Source organism: Tenrec ecaudatus, chromosome 2, assembly GCF_050624435.1.
Source record: "Tenrec ecaudatus isolate mTenEca1 chromosome 2, mTenEca1.hap1, whole genome shotgun sequence".
Lineage (NCBI taxonomy): Eukaryota > Metazoa > Chordata > Mammalia > Afrosoricida > Tenrecidae > Tenrec > Tenrec ecaudatus.
Window position 1 is genome coordinate 114,915,075 of NC_134531.1, and position 19,777 is coordinate 114,934,851.

Here is a 19,777-nt window from a genome sequence, read left to right on the forward strand (position 1 = left end):
TGTGCTTTGTTTTCTGTGCAGATGCTGCATGTGACTTTCCTTGCTCTGGTGAAGATCAGTTGCTGGACCACGCTGAGGGACAGTCTGTGACCTGTAATGGACATTGCAAGTTCCCATTTTCATCCCGAACCTTTTTGAGTTTCAAGTTTGATCACAATGCCATTATGAAAATCTTGGATCTCTAATAGCAACAAATGTGTTAACGGAAGCATCAAGATCCAAGATGTGTTGCAGTTCAGTATGTGTCTCTTCAAGCCTTACCTTTCTCAGGTGTTTTAAAGAAATGCAGGGAGGCAGTGATGTTTCTGAAGAGACGGCTCTTTGTGCGGAGGAGAGAATGGCAAAGAAACCCCCCCAAGATTATGCACTGTAAATGCAGTTAAAACCTTTTACACAGACGTACCATTTCAGTGTTTAGCTAGCTAGTTTAAGTTGCTGGTTTTGAGAGCATACTTTCTGTGTGATTGTGCGCCCTATTTTTGTATTCTGATCAAGAAAAGTGTTTGCGTTCTGAAGTAACCAGGCTAGTTGAATTGTTCCATGTATCCATTATGGTGATTGCAATCGTAATTTGCTGATATCCTTTTAAGACAAAACTGTACAATTACTAAAGGAGCACGAGTGTTGAACCATCACAGAAGTCCGTGGTTGTAGGTCATCTGCTGCGGGGGGGGGGGGGGGGGGGTATTGAGAGCATTCATCCGCTTCTTAGAATCTCTGGTTCTCCTCCATTTGCGCCTTGTTGAGAGGTTATGGTTAGAGCCAGCATCTGCAGTACAGTGTTCACATTCTAACTGAAGTCTTAGCACTTCATTAAAGGACGTGTGCAGCTTGGGTAAGGCTTGAGGTAGATGGTGTGGTGCTGCAGTCGTGAACCAGGAGACTGCTGATGGGAGGGCATGATGAGAGAAGAGAAGCGTGGAGGCTAGGGCCCTGCAGCAGGGTGTGATGGCCATCGCCAGACTGCCTCCACACATTTAGTATTATAAATTTATATTGTTCTTAGGAAGATTTCTTACAGTGTAAATATTATGTAAAACTGACATCATTAGATTTCCCCCATTGCATCTCAGTGTTGATACATGGAAACAGATGGTATTTGAGGTTCCAGTTTGCAGTAGCAGCAGAGAATGCAGTGTAGGCTTTTATTGGCAATGCTGAAAACCCTAGAGTGAGAGGAAGATCAGAACATAAAAGTATAATGTACAGAACTCACTCTTGGGAATGCATCTTATTTTTCAGGATTTTCCAATCCAAATGAGGGTGACAATGTGCATTTTAATAAGATTTCAGCTATACTTGAGGACAATCACCTAGACTTAAGAGTTCTTAGTGTTTTGAGTGATCTGACCTCATATTGGTGGGGAGGTGCATGAGCATTTGTGTAAGTGCATCTATCCAGTATGGGTTTAAAAAATCGTGTATGTGTGGTGTCCACAAAATATCTCTGCTTGTAAATGCCATCGTAGTAATCTTCATTTTGTAGAGGTAGCTTATTTAAAGAGGGCTATATTTAACCCAAAGGGTCTTTTCATGGAAGCCGCTATTGTAAGACACTAGATATTAATTTGCTTCAGCTCAAAATGGCATTAAGGAGAAATTCTATTTAATTGTCACCCTCTTGGTGCTAAGCAGGAATTTACAATTTTAGTAAGTACGTTTAGAATTACATTTTCTAGAATCCTGCATCTTGTAATGTGACAAAGTTGTGAGACTCTGTGACTTCTAAAATGCATTGTTGTGAGGAAGCTCTTACTATTTCCAGAAATATGGCTGCTTTGCTTGGGCTTCCTTGAGCCATATGTGTAGTTGGTCCCAGCATTCCAGATTTCTGTCAAAATATTAAGGGAGTAAAACCTTACTTTGCCTGACAGGTAAAATCATTGTATTGTCACTTGTTTACTGTCATCTGGAAACCATTTAATATTTGTGTGTGTGTGTGTGTGTGTGTATGTGTTTTCTTTCTGAGTACTTTAGTCAGTTGTTCTGGTGCCTACAGTTGATTTTCAGTTCTCAATACTAAAAGATGAGATTACTGTATATACTCGAGTATAACCCGACCTGAATGTCAGTGGAGCCACCTAAGTTTACTACAAAAACTGGATTAAAAATGTGCTGAAAAAAAAACTCGGCTTATACTCAAGTATATGCAGTAGTTACCAGATGTATGGCCTTGAATGGTATTAACCTCTTCAAGGACCAACGTATTGTCTCTTTTTGATTCTTGGTAGGTTAACTATAGTTAAATGCCATTGCTGATGGGCTGCTTCATTAAATGCACTGTGGAACAAAATATAAGGGTATTATTGGGATAGGATTATGACACTTTTAGACTTTTTAACTCTTGATAGATGGGTGTAAAAATGTTAAAAGATGTGATAAAGTTTGTGTGTGAGATACGATGTGAATTAACTATGCAGAATATGTACACGTTAGATGTACTCCTCATTGTATACATCCGCTGTACTTACTCCCGTGAGCCTGTGTGTTAACTTTTCAGTGTTCACATTACCTTGAGAAAGGCCATGTTTAGTACAGACACTGGATTTCTCCTTTGAAAAATTTTAGGATGGTTTGGGGAAATCAAGTGGTAAACAAGTATGCTGAATATGCAATAATTTAGTGTGCTGCATTTTAAGAAGCTGGCGAAGAGTAGTTTTGTTGGCTTCATTATGTGTTGTCTTTGATAAATTGGTCTTTGAATTCACTTTTAAAATATTATGTTCCAACCTTATATGTTCCAAGGTGCAGTGCACTGTGAATCTTTCATATTTTGAATGTTTGTGGGTGCTTTTATGATTTATAAGATGTTAGATGAATTTTTTTACTTAACCATTGTAATGCAAAATACGTAGGGGGTATAGTTTACATGCTTTTTCATAAGTGTATGTTAAATAGCATATGTATGGTTTTAAGATTTTAAACAGTGATGCTCTCCTGAGAAATGAGTATTCGAAGAGGTCTGAGAGCCTAATAGAACTCTTTTTAGACCAGGTGACTTTTACTACAGGCATTTGAAAATTAATTTGGATTTTTTGTTAATGTATAAAATGCAAGTTTTCTACATTGTCAGGAGTTGTGATGACTGTTTACTATGTTGAGCTTTGGAAAACCTTATTTTTCTATTAAAATTAGTACAAAATGAAGATTTATAGCAAAGTTAGCTTTATGCTTTCAAATTGGGTTGATACTTTTAAGGCTTGAATATTTGTGTAATAGAAACTAGAAGTGCAAAATCTAAGCGAAATGTAACCTCGGCTGCAGGAACTGCATCTTCTGTGGATTCAGCAGCGTGGTGGTCTCTAGAAAAGGTCAGAGCCGATGCCTGCGAGCATTGTGCAGATGTTTCATCACCTGCTCCCTCACTTCGTTTGCTCACCAACAATCAATTCAAACTGTAAAGAGCAAAGTCAGTTATAAAAGTCTTTGTGCCAAAAGTCTTTTATTAATTTTGATGACTTTAATTGTGAATTTCCCACCTGTTCAGAGACTTTGTTTTGATTGACAAACAATGTTATGCTTACCTGTTGAAATCTATTGTTTCTGTAGCAGTATTTTTCTTGTAGTTAGTTAGAGTTAAAATAAAGTTAGAGACAGTAACATTTTTCTGGTTGAAGAAAAATAAATGTAACCTAGTAACTTTGATTTTGAGTATTTTTAAGCTGGAGAGAATATGCATTGCTGTAATTTAGGATTAGTGATAAGTAAGACCTTAGGATCACCAGGTCTTAGTAAAACAACCTTAGTCCTAGTTGCTTGTAGAAGCATAGCTGGAGTTCCTGGTTTTTGTACTGAAGGGCATTTATATCGTTGCCAAAAATTATAAAAATAATAGGATGATTGAGTTGTTGCCATCTGCATGCCTGTGATCTAAAGGCAGCAGATTGAAAGTGAGCAGGACAGGCTCACTCCCATGCTTTTAAAGCAAATTCTGTATTGCAGTTGAAAAAAGTATGAGGTGCTACTGTTATAGAGCAAATTTGCCTAGAAGATAGAAGACAGCTGTAATTACTGGGTCAAAGAGTTAAGACATTTTAGGAGGTATACCAACCTGTGTGCTGTAGGATGCAAAAGGCCAGAAATGTGGTCTTTGACTAGCCCAGGCAGTGTGGCTATCTCCAAGCTTTTTCTGTCTCTAGAAACAGGCCCTGTTTTCTAGGTATGGTTGCCATAAATCCAGTGTTTCAGAGCTTGGTCCTTTACGAATCCAGCCGCACTGGATTACTCTGCTTTCCTATAAACAGATATTCCCTAAAGCAGGGGCTGGGACCATGCAGCCTGGGGTCCTGTTCATCAGTACCATGTGACTACATGTGCCACCAAAGAGTAGTTTCAGCCGTCACATTAGGGTGAGTTAATGAAATGTTTGACCAAATACATCAGGCTGATTTCCAAGTTGAGAATTTTATACGGCCTGTGAAAGCTGTTACACATTTCCCAATGGTGCTTGGCAGGTCAAAATGGCTCTCTACCCGTGATCAGTCAGGTGTTAGTCATTTTCAGTCTCGGAGGGGAGTGTGCTCGAAGGTTAAGTCTCCATTAGCTCAGTTATTTAGACTTTTACAAAGTACAAAGAAATGTATGGGGGAAAACACACACAACTATGATGACTATTAAAAGCCTTCTCTTGAAGGATGTTAATAATCAGATCATTGAGTCCCGGGGTCAATCAATTTCCAGTAAAGAAATCCTTTATCTAGGGATGCTAGTTGGGCTAAGGCAGCAGCGTGAAACACGATCATCTCTATGGGAGATTGACCCTGACAAGCGTCTAGGATCAGTGTGTGCGCTCTGAGAGAGAGACAAAACGCAGCTACCGGTGACCTATTTTTGTAACTTTGTCCCACGTGGACCATTCTCTTGATCCCCATGCCTTCTTTTGGCCCAGCAGAAGAGCCACCCCCTTGGGAGCTTACTTTTTGGTGAAAAGGTTCTCGGAGGCAGCTGGGATTTTTTTATTTTGGTGGTGGTGGTGGTGGTGGAGGAAGGCTGTGTTATTGGCCACTGTGTTGTGTGTCGTTGGAAGAACTATTGTTTTTTATCAGATAGCTTGGTGGTGATCACGGAGAGACTGCCGAGTGTCCAGCCTCCTTTGTCACTGTGGAAATTTGTAGGTAACGGTTATCCACTCCTCTCCTTGCAGTGTGGACACTTCTGCTCTTTTGCGCCTCCTTGTGTGCATAGCAACCCAGTTGGTTTGGGAACAAAGAAAACTTTATGCCTGGGGGCGTACAGACATCCTTCTGATGTTTCTCAGTCTCTGAAGGGGTAGTGCACTTTTTGATATGGAAAATAACATTTTTTAAAATCCAACCTTTTAATTTGTTAGTATCCTGAGATTCTGAAACAAAAAGCTCAGAATTATAGGGTGAAATATTTTGGCCACAACTTTTATTAATTAGCCAGTTATTTGTAAAATGATACTTTGGCTTTCCTTTCCCTTTTTTGTTTTTTTGGGTCTATTTAAAAAAATCATTTTATTGGGGACTCATACAACTCTTACCACAATCCATACATCAATTGTATAAAGTACATTTGTTACCCTCATAATTCTTAAAACATTTGCTCTCCATGTAAACCCCTGGCATCAGCTCATTTCCCCCATGAACCCTTGATAATTTATAAATTATTTTGTCATATCTTATACTGACTGACAGGTCCCTTAACCCACTTTTTTGTTGTCTGTCCCCAGGAAGGAGGTTATATGTAGATTCCTGTAATCTAGGGGTTCTCAAACTATGGCCTGCAGGCCACATGTGGCCCACCGAGAACATTTATCTGGCCCACCGGGTGTTTTGCTGCCGCTGCCTCTCCTGCTTAGCAGCCGACTCGTCCAATGTGTATAGGAATTTTTTCATATATATTTAAAAAACTATAGTCTAGGCCTCCAACAGTGAACTGGCCGTTTAAAAAGTTTGAGGGCCCCTACTTGTAACCTGTTCCCCCTTTCTACCCCACCCTCCTGGTATTGTTATTCTCACCACTGGTCCTGAAGGAATCATCCATCCTGGATTCCCTGTGTTTCTACTTCCTATTTGTATCAGTGTACATCTTCTGGTCTGGACAGATTTGTAAGGTAGTATTGGGATCATGGTAGTGGGGGGCTCGGGGAAGCATTTAGGAACTAGAGGAAAGTTGTCTCATCGTTGCTTCACTGTACCCTGACTAGCTCGTCTCCTCCCCGTGACCCTTCCCTAAGGGGATGTCCAGTTGCCTACAGATGGGCTTTGGGTCCTCATGCGCTCTCTTCCTCATTCACAATTATATTTTTTTGTTCTTTGATGCCTGATACCTCATCCTTTTGCCACCTCGTGGTCACACAGGCTGGTGTGCTTCTTCCATGTGGGCTTTGTTGCTTCTGAGTTAGATGGCTGCTTGTTTACCTTGGCTTTCCTTTCTTGATATTATGAATAGACTAGATTTGACAGCAAATAAAGGTTCTTGTAATTGATTTAGAAAGGTAGGAACTTCTCCAACAGGTTGGCTGGTTAGATGAGGCCTTTTGAAACCTAGAGAAGCAGTGGACGTCTACTCTCAATGGACTTACTATATGCAGAGCCTTCAAAGAGCTGGTGTGAAAGTTCCATTATCTTTAAAATTGTTCCATGAGCGTTTTCAAATGCCCTTGTACATATGCACTGATGGAAGCGTACAGAAGACAGACACCTCCGTCTTAGGTTTGTATACGGAGCCCAGTCTTTTACGTTGAAATGCAAGTGCCCAAAGAAGTAAGTCTAATTTTATTCTTCTACTCATATTTCTGTTTAGAACATTAGACTGATTTCCATTTTTATGGGTATTAGCAGTTTTTTCTTCAGTAACAAAAAAATGAGTTGTTTTCCTACATTGTTTCGTGTGTACTTTTTTTGATGTTTGTGTAAAACTACACTTTAGTAATATCTTGTAGAAATCATCTTTGGTAAGTATTGACTCATCTGAGATCTATGTACAATTCAAACTTTAAATATTATCTTTTGCCTAGTCTAAATAAAAGCATAAAGTTTAGTTTAAAAGGAAAAAATGCCAGTTTCTCTTAATACCTTGATAAGACTTTTACATATACTGTGGAGAATAGGTAATATTCATGATAAATGATTTTGAGGGAGACCTACAAAAGCTGGTTGAAAAAGTTAATGCGATAGTTCTAAATATATTCAATTAAGAAAACTGGACTTTATGTAAAACTCATGAGTCATTTTATATAAAATGATTTGATCTTTAAATTTTGCCTAAATAAGAGCAACGTCTTGTTACGTTTATCTTCTAGGGCATTGTAGCGCTTAGAGAAGCACTGTCAAGTAAACCATTAAAGTGACTGTCTCTGGAGTAATGAACTTCGTGGTGCTTCTTGTGTGTGTGTCAAGCATTTAGGGGGAAAGATGAGTGAAAAAAAAATGCCTGTTGAGCTTGCCTTGTAGTTAAAAGAATTGGCTCTTTAGAACACACTCTGGGTTCTTAATACATTCTGGCTGAACCATAACATAGTCTCTTTCTCTCAGTGTTACACGGTAAGTTTTAGATCGAAATGTTTGATTATTGTCCTTCCTACCAGTTAGTCTCAACATACTCACAAGGGCAGCTCTCCTCCGTCCTTCAGATTATGGATAGCAGGTAGCACTGAAGACAATATTCTTCATTGAGAAAACGAATAAAGTTATTATCTTTGCAGGTATTGTGGTATGACTTTGAAAGCCTTTTGATGCAAATAAGACCAGTTTAGAAATTTAAAAACCTTTTATAAAATTCACTTTGAGTTATGGAAATTTTCTCTTTATGTTGTTAAATGATTGTTCAAATACTGGCTTTCTGTAAGAGCATGTTAGATTTAGAGTATTTGTAGTGCCATATTAATAAAAAATTGCTTTGAGCAATTTTGGTTATACCGTAACCTGGTTTCTCGTATTCCTACTTGGTATTTGGGCTCCAAGTTGGTCGTCTTTTGATCTTAGCAGCCATCTGTGGACTCATGAGAGAGCATGTTGTTAAAATGAAAATAGAAGGAGTGTATTACTTTCTGGCTCTGGTGGAGCCCTGTGGCTCTGTGGGTGTCTAGAAATTGGGCGGTTAACAGCAAGGTCAGCAGTTCAGACTCACCAGCCACTTCCATGGGAGAACGAGAAGTCTGCTTGAAAGCCCTTTGCCAAGTAGTTAAGAAGTGGAATTGATAGCAGTAGGTTCTATACGCTCTTGAACTGGTTGTTGCTTTAAAGCAAGAGTGTAGTGGTGGCCCTGAGATGTTAGATATGTAATTTCTAGTACTATGTAAATTTGTGCCATATGCTGCTTGGCTGCCCTCAGAGCTCAGCGTGGGAAGTTACGCACTCTTCATTAGAGACCCAAGCTCTTTGCTAAAAGTAGCCAAGGTAATTACATTCCTAATGCCAAAGCTAGCTTACTTCAAGAGTGCAATTTGAACTTAGTGATAGGCTTCCTTTAACCCACAGGTTGAGAAGCTGTTTGCTATTTCTAGTAGTCATGATATTTTTCGCACTTTCAATTCTTGATGTTAAACAATTCTTTGATAACTTCACATTCATGTCAAATTGTTGTAAGAATGAAACCAAAGGGAAAAATTGGCACCAAATGAAGTTTCTTTGGATGCTAAAGTTTTTTACTTCATATAATCTTACTTCCAGTTGCTATGGAGGTGGCCCAATTGCTGGCGCCTCCATAGGGTTTTCAGTGGCCAAGGTACCTTGAGTGCCTTCCCCAACTCGCAACTTTCTGCCTAGCAGTCAAGCGTGTTAGCTATTAGTACTGCAGGGGACACCCTTCCCCCCGCTGTTAATGGGAAGCAGCAGGAGTTTCATACTTACATGTTGTACATAAGAACAGCTTCTTTACTGTTAATACATCATGGCATTAGAAATATTTATTCAGAATATAAGAATGTTCGTAAAATATTATAAATGTCTCTGTATAAATAAATGGATTTTTAAAAAACAATTCTATATCAAATAACACACAGCTATTTTACAGCAGCTAAAACTAAAGGCGTCTGGAAACAGTTAAAGCCATACAAGCAAAGAATCTAAAAAATTACAAGGTATAGTACAGTGTAAAGTCGCAGCTTAAAACAAGCAGTTGAGTACAAACAGTAGAACAATACTGACAAATGCAAACTTAGTCACCTGTGCTTTAGTAACTGACAGTACTTCAAGCAGGGTTTCTAATTCAAGTGGTATAAAAGAAGCACATTTTCAAATAGGAAATCTAATCTCATGCTAAGTAAATAAATCTTGACAAAGTGTCTAACAACTGATTAGCGCTAGAAATAAAGCTAACATGTTTCATTATCTTTGCATTAGATTCAAATAAAAGCCGATTAGGGGCCATCCTTCACTTGGCAGCCCTGCCATGAGCACTGTAAGTGGGTCTTATGTGAGTTCTGTAAACTGAACAATTCTTCCACATGGGTTGGATTTGGGAAAACGTGCGGAAGTAGATAGAGCAAAAATGATTAAGCTAAGCCAGAGCACCAGTGTTCATTTTGGGCTATTTTGGCGGAGCTTGCTCTGCTGATAGATGATTATCAAGTGGCCTGTAGTACCAAGGTTGTGGTTATCCAACAGGTACATGTAAATAAAAGTTATGTGGATGCAGGCACAGGTATCCATTGAAAATGCATATGGATCTCCTCAAACACTTCCAACACCAATGAACAGTTGTACTGTTAAAGGGACGATGATGTTCCTCTCATATGCAATGTGGCAGAGAAGTTATCTATTGGAAATCCTCACCAAGGGTGTGTAATGATCTGTGCGCACCATTCTTCCTCTGTAATGGATTCACGCGCACAGGCATGTATAGCTCTTCAAATTGCATCTTTTTCTACTTGCTTGTAATTTAAGAGCCACTGCTGGCCCGGTGGTGCTCTGTTTGGGGCCAGCAGCCAGCACTCATTATATCGGTATTTCTGGTTCTAGTTCTGAAGTCAAGCACTTGCAGCCAAGGCAACTCGCTTAGTGAAGTGTGTGAAATAGGTGCAGAGTTAGCCATCAGACCTATGTACACACATCGTTTTGATTAACCTAGGGTGGGATTTGGATGAACCTCAAGAAAAACTTTGCAGCAAAGGCATAATTTTTATTCTGTAATAAGCTATACCTCTTTTACAAAGCAGTTCCCAGCTTCTGGACATGTGAGATTAAAAGGCGATGAGTCTAGCATTTCTACAGTTGCTGTGAATTTCCCCCCGAATGTTTTATAGTGTTATTCTACAACACTGTCACTTATGCAGAAAAAAGAAGGTTGACTTAACAGCCTCGTTTCCCCCAATCCAAAACAAAACCTGTGGCAACTCTTTGGCAAGCTAATGGAAGTTCAAGTGCAGAATTCTCAGAAATGTTTCTTCAGTCTGGAGTCTTTGTAGCTATAGAGCTGTTTGCTACCTCTCCTCCAGCTGTCAACTTAACAGGATTTTTCTTTTAAATTCTTTATAGGCTGTCTGGGTCCTGTACTAACACATTTGAAAACAGCAGAAACTTGTGGAGGGAATGCATTGACTGTTGTATTCCTGTGGTCTGGGTAACTCGGCACTTCACTTAAGGTCTCAGGATTAACCCTAGATTATTCAGATTTAATTGATCAGATTGAAAAAAAATTGCAGGGTAATTTCTGGACGCTAGGAGACCTTCTGGAGTTCGGCCAGTTACAGGCAGTTCATCTGTATACAGCTGGGAAACAGGAGCCTTTGAGAGTTTCACATTTCCCTCAATCCCTGCTCAGTACGGCTGTAAGCTTAGAAGATATAGTAAGAAGTACATGCATCTGAAAGGAGTATTGAGCAATTTTGTTTAACTCGCACTTAATATTTTATTAACCTAACATTCCAGTTTCAGGCAGCATGGGATATAACCTTCAAAAACCTGACACTCTAGCAGATGAGAATGAATGTTAAACAGTTAATTACCTCCACTGGCAAAGAAGTCTTTTTTGCCTGAACAAAAAGTCTGCTGCCTGGGTCAATTTTGTTTGTTTCAATTGAGCACAATTGAACAGCGACAAAGCACTCCCAGGGAACTGTGAAACGGGTCCTTCTCCTCTTGCCCCATTTTATCAGGAGCTAAAGGCTGAACAGAGAATGTGATTGCCAAAAAGCATAACCACTGGGAAAACAAAGACCCCCAGATGTGTTACCTTATACAAGCTAGAACCCAAAAGACTTCGTGTCCCTGAGGGGGCTGTTCACCTAAACCAGCCTCCTGTCTGGAGAAAAATTCAGGCAGAGTCAACTTAGACAAATTTCCTGGAGCCAGGCACCTGCCATCATTTATGTAATCAGTACACTTTCAGGAGACCCTAAAATGATGCGTAACTAAGGGCTGGTTGGTTCACCTTTGACAAGAGTTGTGTATTAACCATATTTGAAAAATATCAGGGAAGGAAATAAACCATTAAAAAAATCTTTTATTCTATATTGTTTATAAATGCAACACTTTTTGCCTGGAACATAATTTTTACCCACTCACCAAGTATTTAAAAACATTAAGTTGAAGTATAAACTAAAAATTCAGGCCAGGGAGGACCAGTAATACCAGGTTCTTATACTGTCTAAAGCAGTATAAGGGTGGGTTTTCTGTTTTCATTTGGAGCAAAAATGGTGGGCGCCACGGCCAGTGGGAAGTCTTGATTCCCGTCCGTTTTAGTGCGCCGTTGTGAAAACGACAAGCGCCCTTTCGATGCCTGTTAGTCACAATAAAGCCAGCCGTGAGCAGCTCACCATTGCACATCCCAGTCAGCTGGGGGGGGGGGGGGGGGAGCAGGCCCAGGGCAAGCTGGGAAAATGTGGAAACTCTTATTTTACCGATGAAAAGGGTTTTTGCGTATTTTTCCAGGCAAGCAACTTTTCTCATAAAATGCAAATTTATCTAGAAAGGGAAAAAACGAATTGTTTATAACACCCAACTTTGAGTCATTGATGGATTCAAACAGATGCAAGACAATGGGCATTTTCACAGTGACCTGAACACCAAAAAGTTGGGCCTTCTGGTGGTTTGGGGCCTAGAAAATCGTTCCTCCAAGGTCATAGCCTAAGTATCCTTTCCCATTTGAAGGTGGCTGGAGAACCACCTTCATATAAATGAGGACTTCAAAACAGCCCTTAGGCAGTTTCATATTTTAATTCCACAGTCGTCAAACTTTTGAAGCCTCCTTGTACATACTAGAGAAGAGATCTATGCTCATGGATGGGAGAGTCTGGTCATTTGCAAAGAGGATCTTTTGTTCTATATTCTTAGACATGCGGTACTTCTGCCTGGGAAATAGTTCTCACCCACTCACCACAATTTAAAAGCCTTCGGTTGAAGTATAAGGGTCAGGAAGCGTCAGTACAATCAGGGCCCAGGCTGGCGAGGACATGTTCTCTGTTTCACGGTGTCCTTCACCCGCAAGTGGACATGGGTAAGTTTACTACGAGTGGTCCTTTAAAATGTATCGGTGTGGGGCAGCTACAGAACTGAAAGGAAGGGGGTGGGGTTAGGATGAGAGGAGGCTGAGGCAGAAAAGGAATAACGAATTTACTTTTGAAAGGATTCAGGTACTCCTGCCTGGCCTTGTCAGCATTTTGCTCGGAATTTAATTGGTTTCAGGGTGAAAGGAGGCCTTCACCGCCATTCTGGAAGAGACTATCAGGTTTGGTAGAGGATCGGCAAAAACAAGGGCTATGACAATGGACTCAAACATTACCAGTGACAGCCAGGGGGTGCAGGAGGCGTGGACATGGTTTCATTCTGCTCTGCATAAGGCTGTCAAGTTGCTGACTTGATGGCAGCCCACAATCACCACTCACTCCCGCCGCCATTCTCCCTCCATGCCGCAAGGAGCGACGGGGCAGTAGCAGTATTTTCAAACGACCAGCCTTGGGACAGCCTCTCACTCTTGAAGACAAGTTCAGAAGTACATATATCCTCATGTGGATGTTTTGATTCCTACAAAACAGCAATTATGTCGTGCTCTGGACTAGAGAGAAAAGTACTTTAAAAAATGATTTCCTGCTCTCAAGGAAACTCCCGATAAATCTGTTTAACTCCACTGTACCTGTCATTAACATTCTCACCTCTAATTCGTGGCTCCACTGGGCAAGGGAATGTCCGTCACAAGTTCCCATCGAAGCCCTTGTCTCCAGTTCGAAAGGCAGACGAAAGGCAGAGGGAGACTTCCTTCTCGCAGTCAGACCTGGTCCAGCACAGGCCTGCACTACTTCAAATTTAGGATATAAGTTTACTATAAAGACCCACACTCTACCTTCTTGTGACCTGAAGCCACAACAGAGCCATGTTTGAGACATGGGACTCAGAAACCAAAGCCTTGTTTCAGTCTCCAACCAGCAGTTCTGCTAGATGCTAACCTGTCAGATTTCACTGAAGGAACAAAGAGGAGAATTTGGGGGAACTGGAAGATAAACCCATTGTCTGCCAAAAAGAAATAGAAAATGGAAGATCATGTAAGTAAATGGCTGGGATTTCACAGATAAACAACCTTCAGCTCACAAAAGACAGGAAAATGAGAGGCGAGTGCTGAAAGGAGAAGCCGGGTACTACTGCGGAGTACAGAACGTGTATGTCCACGCCATCTGTGGGCCTGGGAGGGGAAGCAGCACCCCGCCCGTCTGGATCAAGTCCACACCAGAGTCCCCGGGCTGCTCAGCCTCGGGCTAGCTGACGGCACTCAGTTGTCCAAGTGCTTACCTACCTGCCCAGCTTCCCTGTTCCGATTCTCCCAAACAGGTACTCTGCCCCCAAAGACCCTCCTTCCCCTGGTGGCCTGCTACAGCTTGGCTTCTACAGGCAATAACTTTGGTGCTGGAAAGCCTGTTAGAGTGAAGTTTCGTTGGTGTGTGGCCTGGAGTTCTCCTCTTCTAGGAGAGCTATTCTTTGTTTGAGCATCCTCACTTGAGTCTCATGCCTCTCCACCATGGCCATCATCTGAGACTCCAGCTTCTTCAGTTTATTTTGGTGCTTCTTCTTGGCTTTCTCATAGGCAGCCACCAGGTTGCTGTGTGGGAGCGGGGGAAACGAGAGTGAAGACAGTGAGACAGCCTGTCCCACTTGAAACCAGGATTCTATTAAACCACTCAAACGCTTCCCGCAAAGCCTAAAACTCAGGGGATCAGAGGCAGCACAGAACCAGTATTTCAGCCCTCATGGCCATTCCTCTATTTGGCGTAACCATTGTTACTTCAGGATTTGTCACTTTAACGCCTTAGGAAGGGGTTTACATGAGTTAAAATCAACTAGCCAAACCCAGAATACATAAGCAGAAGAGTTAGATGAATTATAAAAATCCATTATTTAAACACAAATATAATGTTCCATGCTTGCTTGCAAAAGATGGTCAAGTTCAAGTTGCAGGGGTGCCCATAGGCTGTCAAGTCTAGGTGGTCTCATCTAGGATGAGAACAGAGGCTCCCACTGCTCGCACTCCCTCTCAGTTTGGGTGGTTCAAAGCATTTACTTAGGCCGTAAGCTAATGCTTTTACCCAGAGTGTACAGGCCTCATGAACTGGGGTAGGCCCGGGTCAGGCTTAGACCAGGGCTGAGGAAGGCCAGCTGCCTTTTCTGTTCCCGTGTGATGCCCCTGGTTCCTCCCATGTAGCCCTTTCACAGGGATGTGGACTTGTCTGTCTGGGGCTTGTCTACACATAGCATCCACCCAGCTGTTACCTGTTGGCCCGTTTCAGGTCATTAACGAACTCTGCTGACTGCTGATGTCTAATCTCGCTGCTCTTGGTGAGTCTTTCCAAGGCGTTCACCAGCTCTTGAACTCTGGACTTCAACTTCTTTTCTCTGCATCAAGGAGAGACAACCCAAGCTGAGTAACTTGAGATGCTGGTGGGGGTGGCCCCTGGATGGTGGGAAGGAGGGGGTGGGGTGGGGAACTGGTTTAGCTTGCCAAGTCCAAAGGCAAGGGTATGAAAAAGAAACTACTCCAGGACCAAGAGCAGCACTGGCCTCTCAGCAGGAACACCTTACCCCACTGCATTCTCAAAGGCCACCTGAGCCTGTTCCTTTAGAAATCTGGCCCATGTCAAAAAGGAACAAGTCAGGAATTTCTGTTATTAATCTTCCGGATGGGAGACAAGTTAATCTTTAGAAGTTACTGTATGCTGTTGGCATACAGACTCTCAGCAGGCTGCCCACAAACCCCCGTCTCCCGGCTTCCCCAAGATGCCCCAGCACCGAGCCCCTCAGGGGTGTAGGAATGCCATCTTCCCGGCTTGTGCTGCCCACCCAGACGCAGTTAAGATCCTGGGAACCACGCTGAGCCTGCCCAGCTCAAGCCACACAAAAAGGTGATAATAGAGGAAGTGATACCGTATGTTCCTCATGTTGAAAGTTCTTGTTTCCCTTTAAGGAATGTATATTTGCACCCTCATCTGACAGTTCTCCATCTGGGCAACAGATCCCTTTGATAATTTATAATTATTATTTTGTCATGTCTTACACTGTCCGACATCTCCCCTCATCCACTTTTCTTTTGTCTGTCCCCCAGGGAGGAGGTCACATGTAGATCCTTTTAAACGGTTCCCCCTTTCTACCCCACCTTCCCGCCACCCTCCCAGTATCGCCACTTTTCAGCACATTTTTAATGCAGTTTTTGTGGTAAAATTAGGTGCCGCACTGATATTCAGATCGGCTTACACTCCAGTATATCCGTTAATCAAAGAGTAGCATACTATGTAAATGCCTTGCAATTACTTTTTTAAAGTGACCGACATTCACGAGGTTTAGAGGGGCAATGGATTTTAATGAAAACATCCTTTTTAGGAAAGCATTTTGCCCAGGAATTTGGTAGTGTAGTGGTATGTGCTAGGTTGCTAATTGCAAGGTCAGAAGTTTAAACCACCGGTTGCTCCCAGGGAGAAAGAGGGGTTTTTCTACTAAGAGTGAGTCTTGGAAATCCACAAGCAGTTCTAACCCTGTCCTACAGGGTCACTATGGGCCAGAATACCTCAATGGCTGAGAGCGACAGAGACCTTGCTGTGGCTTTGATTCAGACTCTTCGTGACCACAGGACAGGACAGAACTGCTCCCTAGGGCTTTTCTAAGGCTGTCAATCTTTATGGAAGCAGACCACCTCGTCCTTCTGCAAGGGCCACTGGGAGGCTTGCACCCACCGCCCTTGTGGTTAGCAGTCCAATGCTTGTGCCACCAGGACCCCTTATTTGAATACACACCACGAAAAAGTCGCACTAAAAACAGACTCGACTGATGGGAATCTCCGTGGTGGTGACCGCTGCCCCACAGGAGGGGGCGGGGGTGCTTTCGTTTTGTACCTCACTCATTTTCACACTGCTGGGAATTTTTGCAACTTTGTGATTTTCTAAGGTAGTTTGTGAGATAGGCAGGTGACCTGGGCCCGCAGAAACGTCTCTTCCTGGAGGCCCAGTGGTGCAGACCCTCGCTCTCCCAGGCCTTCAAACAACCAGTCTTCTGGCCCTTAGTCACCAAGGGGGCAAGCCAGGCTCGCCAACTGATTAATCAAGAAAGGAAATGCATCGCAGAAACCCACACCAGGGTGAGGATGGCAGGGGCCGGGGGAGCCTAGCAACCAGCCTGGTCTTCCTATGACTCAGTTGACAGCATCCTCCCACCCTTGCTGGGTCTAGCCCCAGCCCCAAGCAGGAGGGACAGACAGGCAGAGCTTCTTGTAAAAGTGGCCCCCATTTGCTGTGGAGGCACTGCTGAGTGACCATGCTGTCAGCTCACACCTGCCTGCAGTTCCCACGGGATCCCAGAGGGGCAGCATTTCCCACCAGAAGTGAGAATGGCATCTTGGGCTAAGCAACTCACCCCACCCCCAAGTCCCCAGCTCCTTTCTCAGCCTACTGAGCAGCCTTGGTGGCTGCGGGAGGAACAAACTTCCAGACCCACTTCCATCCAGTTGATTCCGACTCATAGGACCATACTGGGCAGGGTAGAACTGTCCCTGTGGGTTTCCAAGGCTATATGTCTTTACAGGAGCAGAAAGCCCATTTCTCTTGCAGAATGGCGGGTGAGTTTGAACTCCTGACCTTGCAGTTAGTAGCCCAGAGTGTAACCCTGCCAAAAAGAAAAGGGGAGGCTTATTTGTTCTGTAGGAACAAATAAGTGGCTGAGCAATTGGCTACTAAGCGAAAGGTTGGTTCAAAGGCATCTTGCAAGAAAGGCCTAGTGATTGAAGCTGACGGAGCATAGCTCTGCTCCGCACACCTGGCTCACTCCCGAGCTGGAATCCGCTCGAAAGGCAACTGATTTGGTATTGTTAAAATTTTGATGCTGTTTTGAATTTTCCATTATCATTGTAAAGTTGAAAAGAAAACGGGAAAGAATTTATTATGTATCCGTTAAGCCAATAGGAAATTCACACACACACACACACACACACAAATTACCATTCTCCCCTCTCCCCATCTAATCTAGTTGTAATAACCACATCTCCAAGACTGGGGGGACACAAAACAAAGGCGTCTAGGGCCTAATGGGACCAGATGCAACCTTCTGAACCTGGCAGGCTCCAAAAGAGGTCAGACCCCAGAGGACAGACTTGTCCCAGACCTGCCCATACCGGTTAGGGGTGGCTGCTCTTTGCTGGGAGCTTAGACCTGGCCCAAGAGTGTCTCAGGCCTCAGGAAGGGAGGTGGAAGAGAACGTGGCAAAAAAAAAAACAACCCAGAAAAGAACGAGGTTGATTTAAGGATATAGGCGCACGGCCAAACCTCAGACTTAAACCTAAATCTGGACTATTTGACCTGTTTCTCTTCAGGGAGATGGGCACCTGCAGTAAAGGAGCCCTTCCCCGAGTGCCACTTACCCGACTCCAATCTGCTAACCCCCAGCAAGGTCACAGCTTCTTCCTGCTGTGCCTCAGGGCGGCAGCCCCTAGCCCTTAGCTCTGGTAGAGCCAAACTGAGATATGCTCGAAGTATAAACAAACACTGGAAGTGGAAAATTTACTATATGAAAAAAAAATTTAAAGGCCAACTAATCTTAAAGTTTCAAGTACATATCTATATAGCATCTTGGATCTATTGAGTGAATCAGTTACATTGTTAACATTAATTACTACATTTCTTTTTATGCATTTTTAAAATGGGCCCACTAGGAAATCTAAAACTTCCTATGTTGCTTGCATTTGAGGCTCCCATTATATGTCTGTGAGGATGGCATAGCAGGCTCCGTGCGGAGCTGTGAACCGCAGTGTCAGCAGTTCGAAACCACCAGCTGCTCCAAGGAAGACAGATGAGACCATCCCATTCCCAGAGTTACAGCCTCTGAAACTTAGGTTGCTTTGAGTCAGAATCACGTGATGGCAGTGAGGTTTGGGTTGATAACCTTCTATTCGACTGGGCTGTTCTTGGGCACGTTTCAGACTATCAGGCCTTGTCCCTGAAAATTCTGATTTTGTAGGTTTGGGTGGAGGCAGGTGGCCTTTGTCCGCAGGCACACCTGAGGCTCTTCACCTGGGTGTGATGAGCTCCCTGTCTGGGGACATCAGGGCACGTTTACACGCACAGCTCGGTTTGCCCAGAGTCCACAACATGTGTCAGATCCTTAACAGGTGCCTGGGAAAAGCCATAACCTGGACCTGCTCCTCAAAGCCACCTGGAAATCTGCACCGCTCACGGTGGAGACTCCTCCGAGGTCCTAACTCTGATTGGCTTTCAGTTAAGAATCTGTGGTTTATGCAAATAAGGTTAAAATGAGAACTTTCAGAGGCTCTACACAGAAAATAAAAATGAAACCGTACACTTTCCACTTGCCCATTCTCCAGCAATACATTTATAAAGGCAGTCATAGAGACTATCAACATATGCATCTCCTGCCTTTGACCCATTCGTCTCACTTTCACTCCCGGCCAGGCTAGCGACCCGATAGAAAAGGGCAGAGCTTCCCGGGGCTCCGAGTGTATCTTTCTCCTGTGACCATTCGCATAGATAGGCCCTCGGAAACAGAACCCTGCTGCATGAGATACACACACAACCCGGGAGTCCAGCGTGCTCTGGAAACCCAGGTCACGACGCAGCCCCGCGTGCATTGCCGTGGGGGGTGTTTTCCACCCCAGCATGCCCATGGCTCCACCGGGAACGAGGCTGTTTGCACTTGTGGAAGGACCTCTGGATTTCAGTCTAACCATGCCGTCCACCTAGCCCCCTCCGCCTCCTGCCCAGCCTATCACTTCACGGAGACTCTCATTTCAAAGGGACCCTTCCTGTTGAAGATCGTTTCAATTTTTTTAAAAAGAAAGGGAAAAGTCCTTCCTGGATGGTATGATCACCCAAGAAACTGTATTTTCCTTGAACTAAAAAGACAAGCAGCAGCACTCTGATCAGGGCGAGTCCCGATGAGCTGCAGGCAGCATTAAGGCGAGAGCGAGCCCAGCTGGGGGAGGTAGTAGTGGCCTTGCTGCTGGGCCCGGACCTTTGTAGGAGCAGAAATCAGACGGACCCACAGGGAGCCCCAGCCAGGTAGCCACAAGACCTGGAGTGCCTTAGTAATCACGGAATTAGCCACTAGTCCTCGAAAGAATTGTCTGCCCATGCAGTTTGCCTCTTTCTCACCTTCCGCTCACCCTTCAGCCCCAGTCAGCCTCCCGTCTGTCTCCACTGAAGCGGCTGGCCAAGGAAGGTCACCAGTGGTCGCCACCCTGGTCAGTAGGATCAACACCAGATCTGTAGAACTCTGGGCCTGCCCATCGGCCATTTCCACTCGCTGAGCATTTTCAGGTGACCAGGCCCAAAGCGCATCTTTGGAATGACCCTCTTCTTCCTCGTGGCGGCCCATCCAGTTGCCGATGC

The 19,777-nt window shown here is 43.5% G+C and overlaps 2 protein-coding genes across 3 annotated transcripts in view; one reads left to right on the forward strand and one right to left on the reverse strand.

Moving 5' to 3' along the window:
• Positions 1 to 8,251, forward strand: part of DCP2 (decapping mRNA 2) — a 65,583-nt gene extending 57,332 nt beyond the window's left edge. For both annotated transcript variants that reach the window (XM_075541397.1, XM_075541398.1), the window contains one exon: positions 22 to 8,251. In XM_075541397.1, coding sequence (XP_075397512.1) covers positions 22 to 185 — 164 coding nt within the window. In that variant the 3' untranslated portion in view covers positions 186 to 8,251. The remainder of the gene's footprint in view (positions 1 to 21) is intronic.
• Positions 4,965 to 19,777, reverse strand: part of MCC (MCC regulator of Wnt signaling pathway) — a 316,952-nt gene continuing 302,139 nt past the window's right edge. The window contains exons 16-17 of the mRNA XM_075541396.1: positions 14,664 to 14,786; positions 4,965 to 13,995 (exon numbers count right to left, since the gene is read on the reverse strand). Coding sequence (XP_075397511.1) covers positions 13,815 to 13,995; positions 14,664 to 14,786 — 304 coding nt within the window. The 3' untranslated portion in view covers positions 4,965 to 13,814. The remainder of the gene's footprint in view (positions 13,996 to 14,663; positions 14,787 to 19,777) is intronic.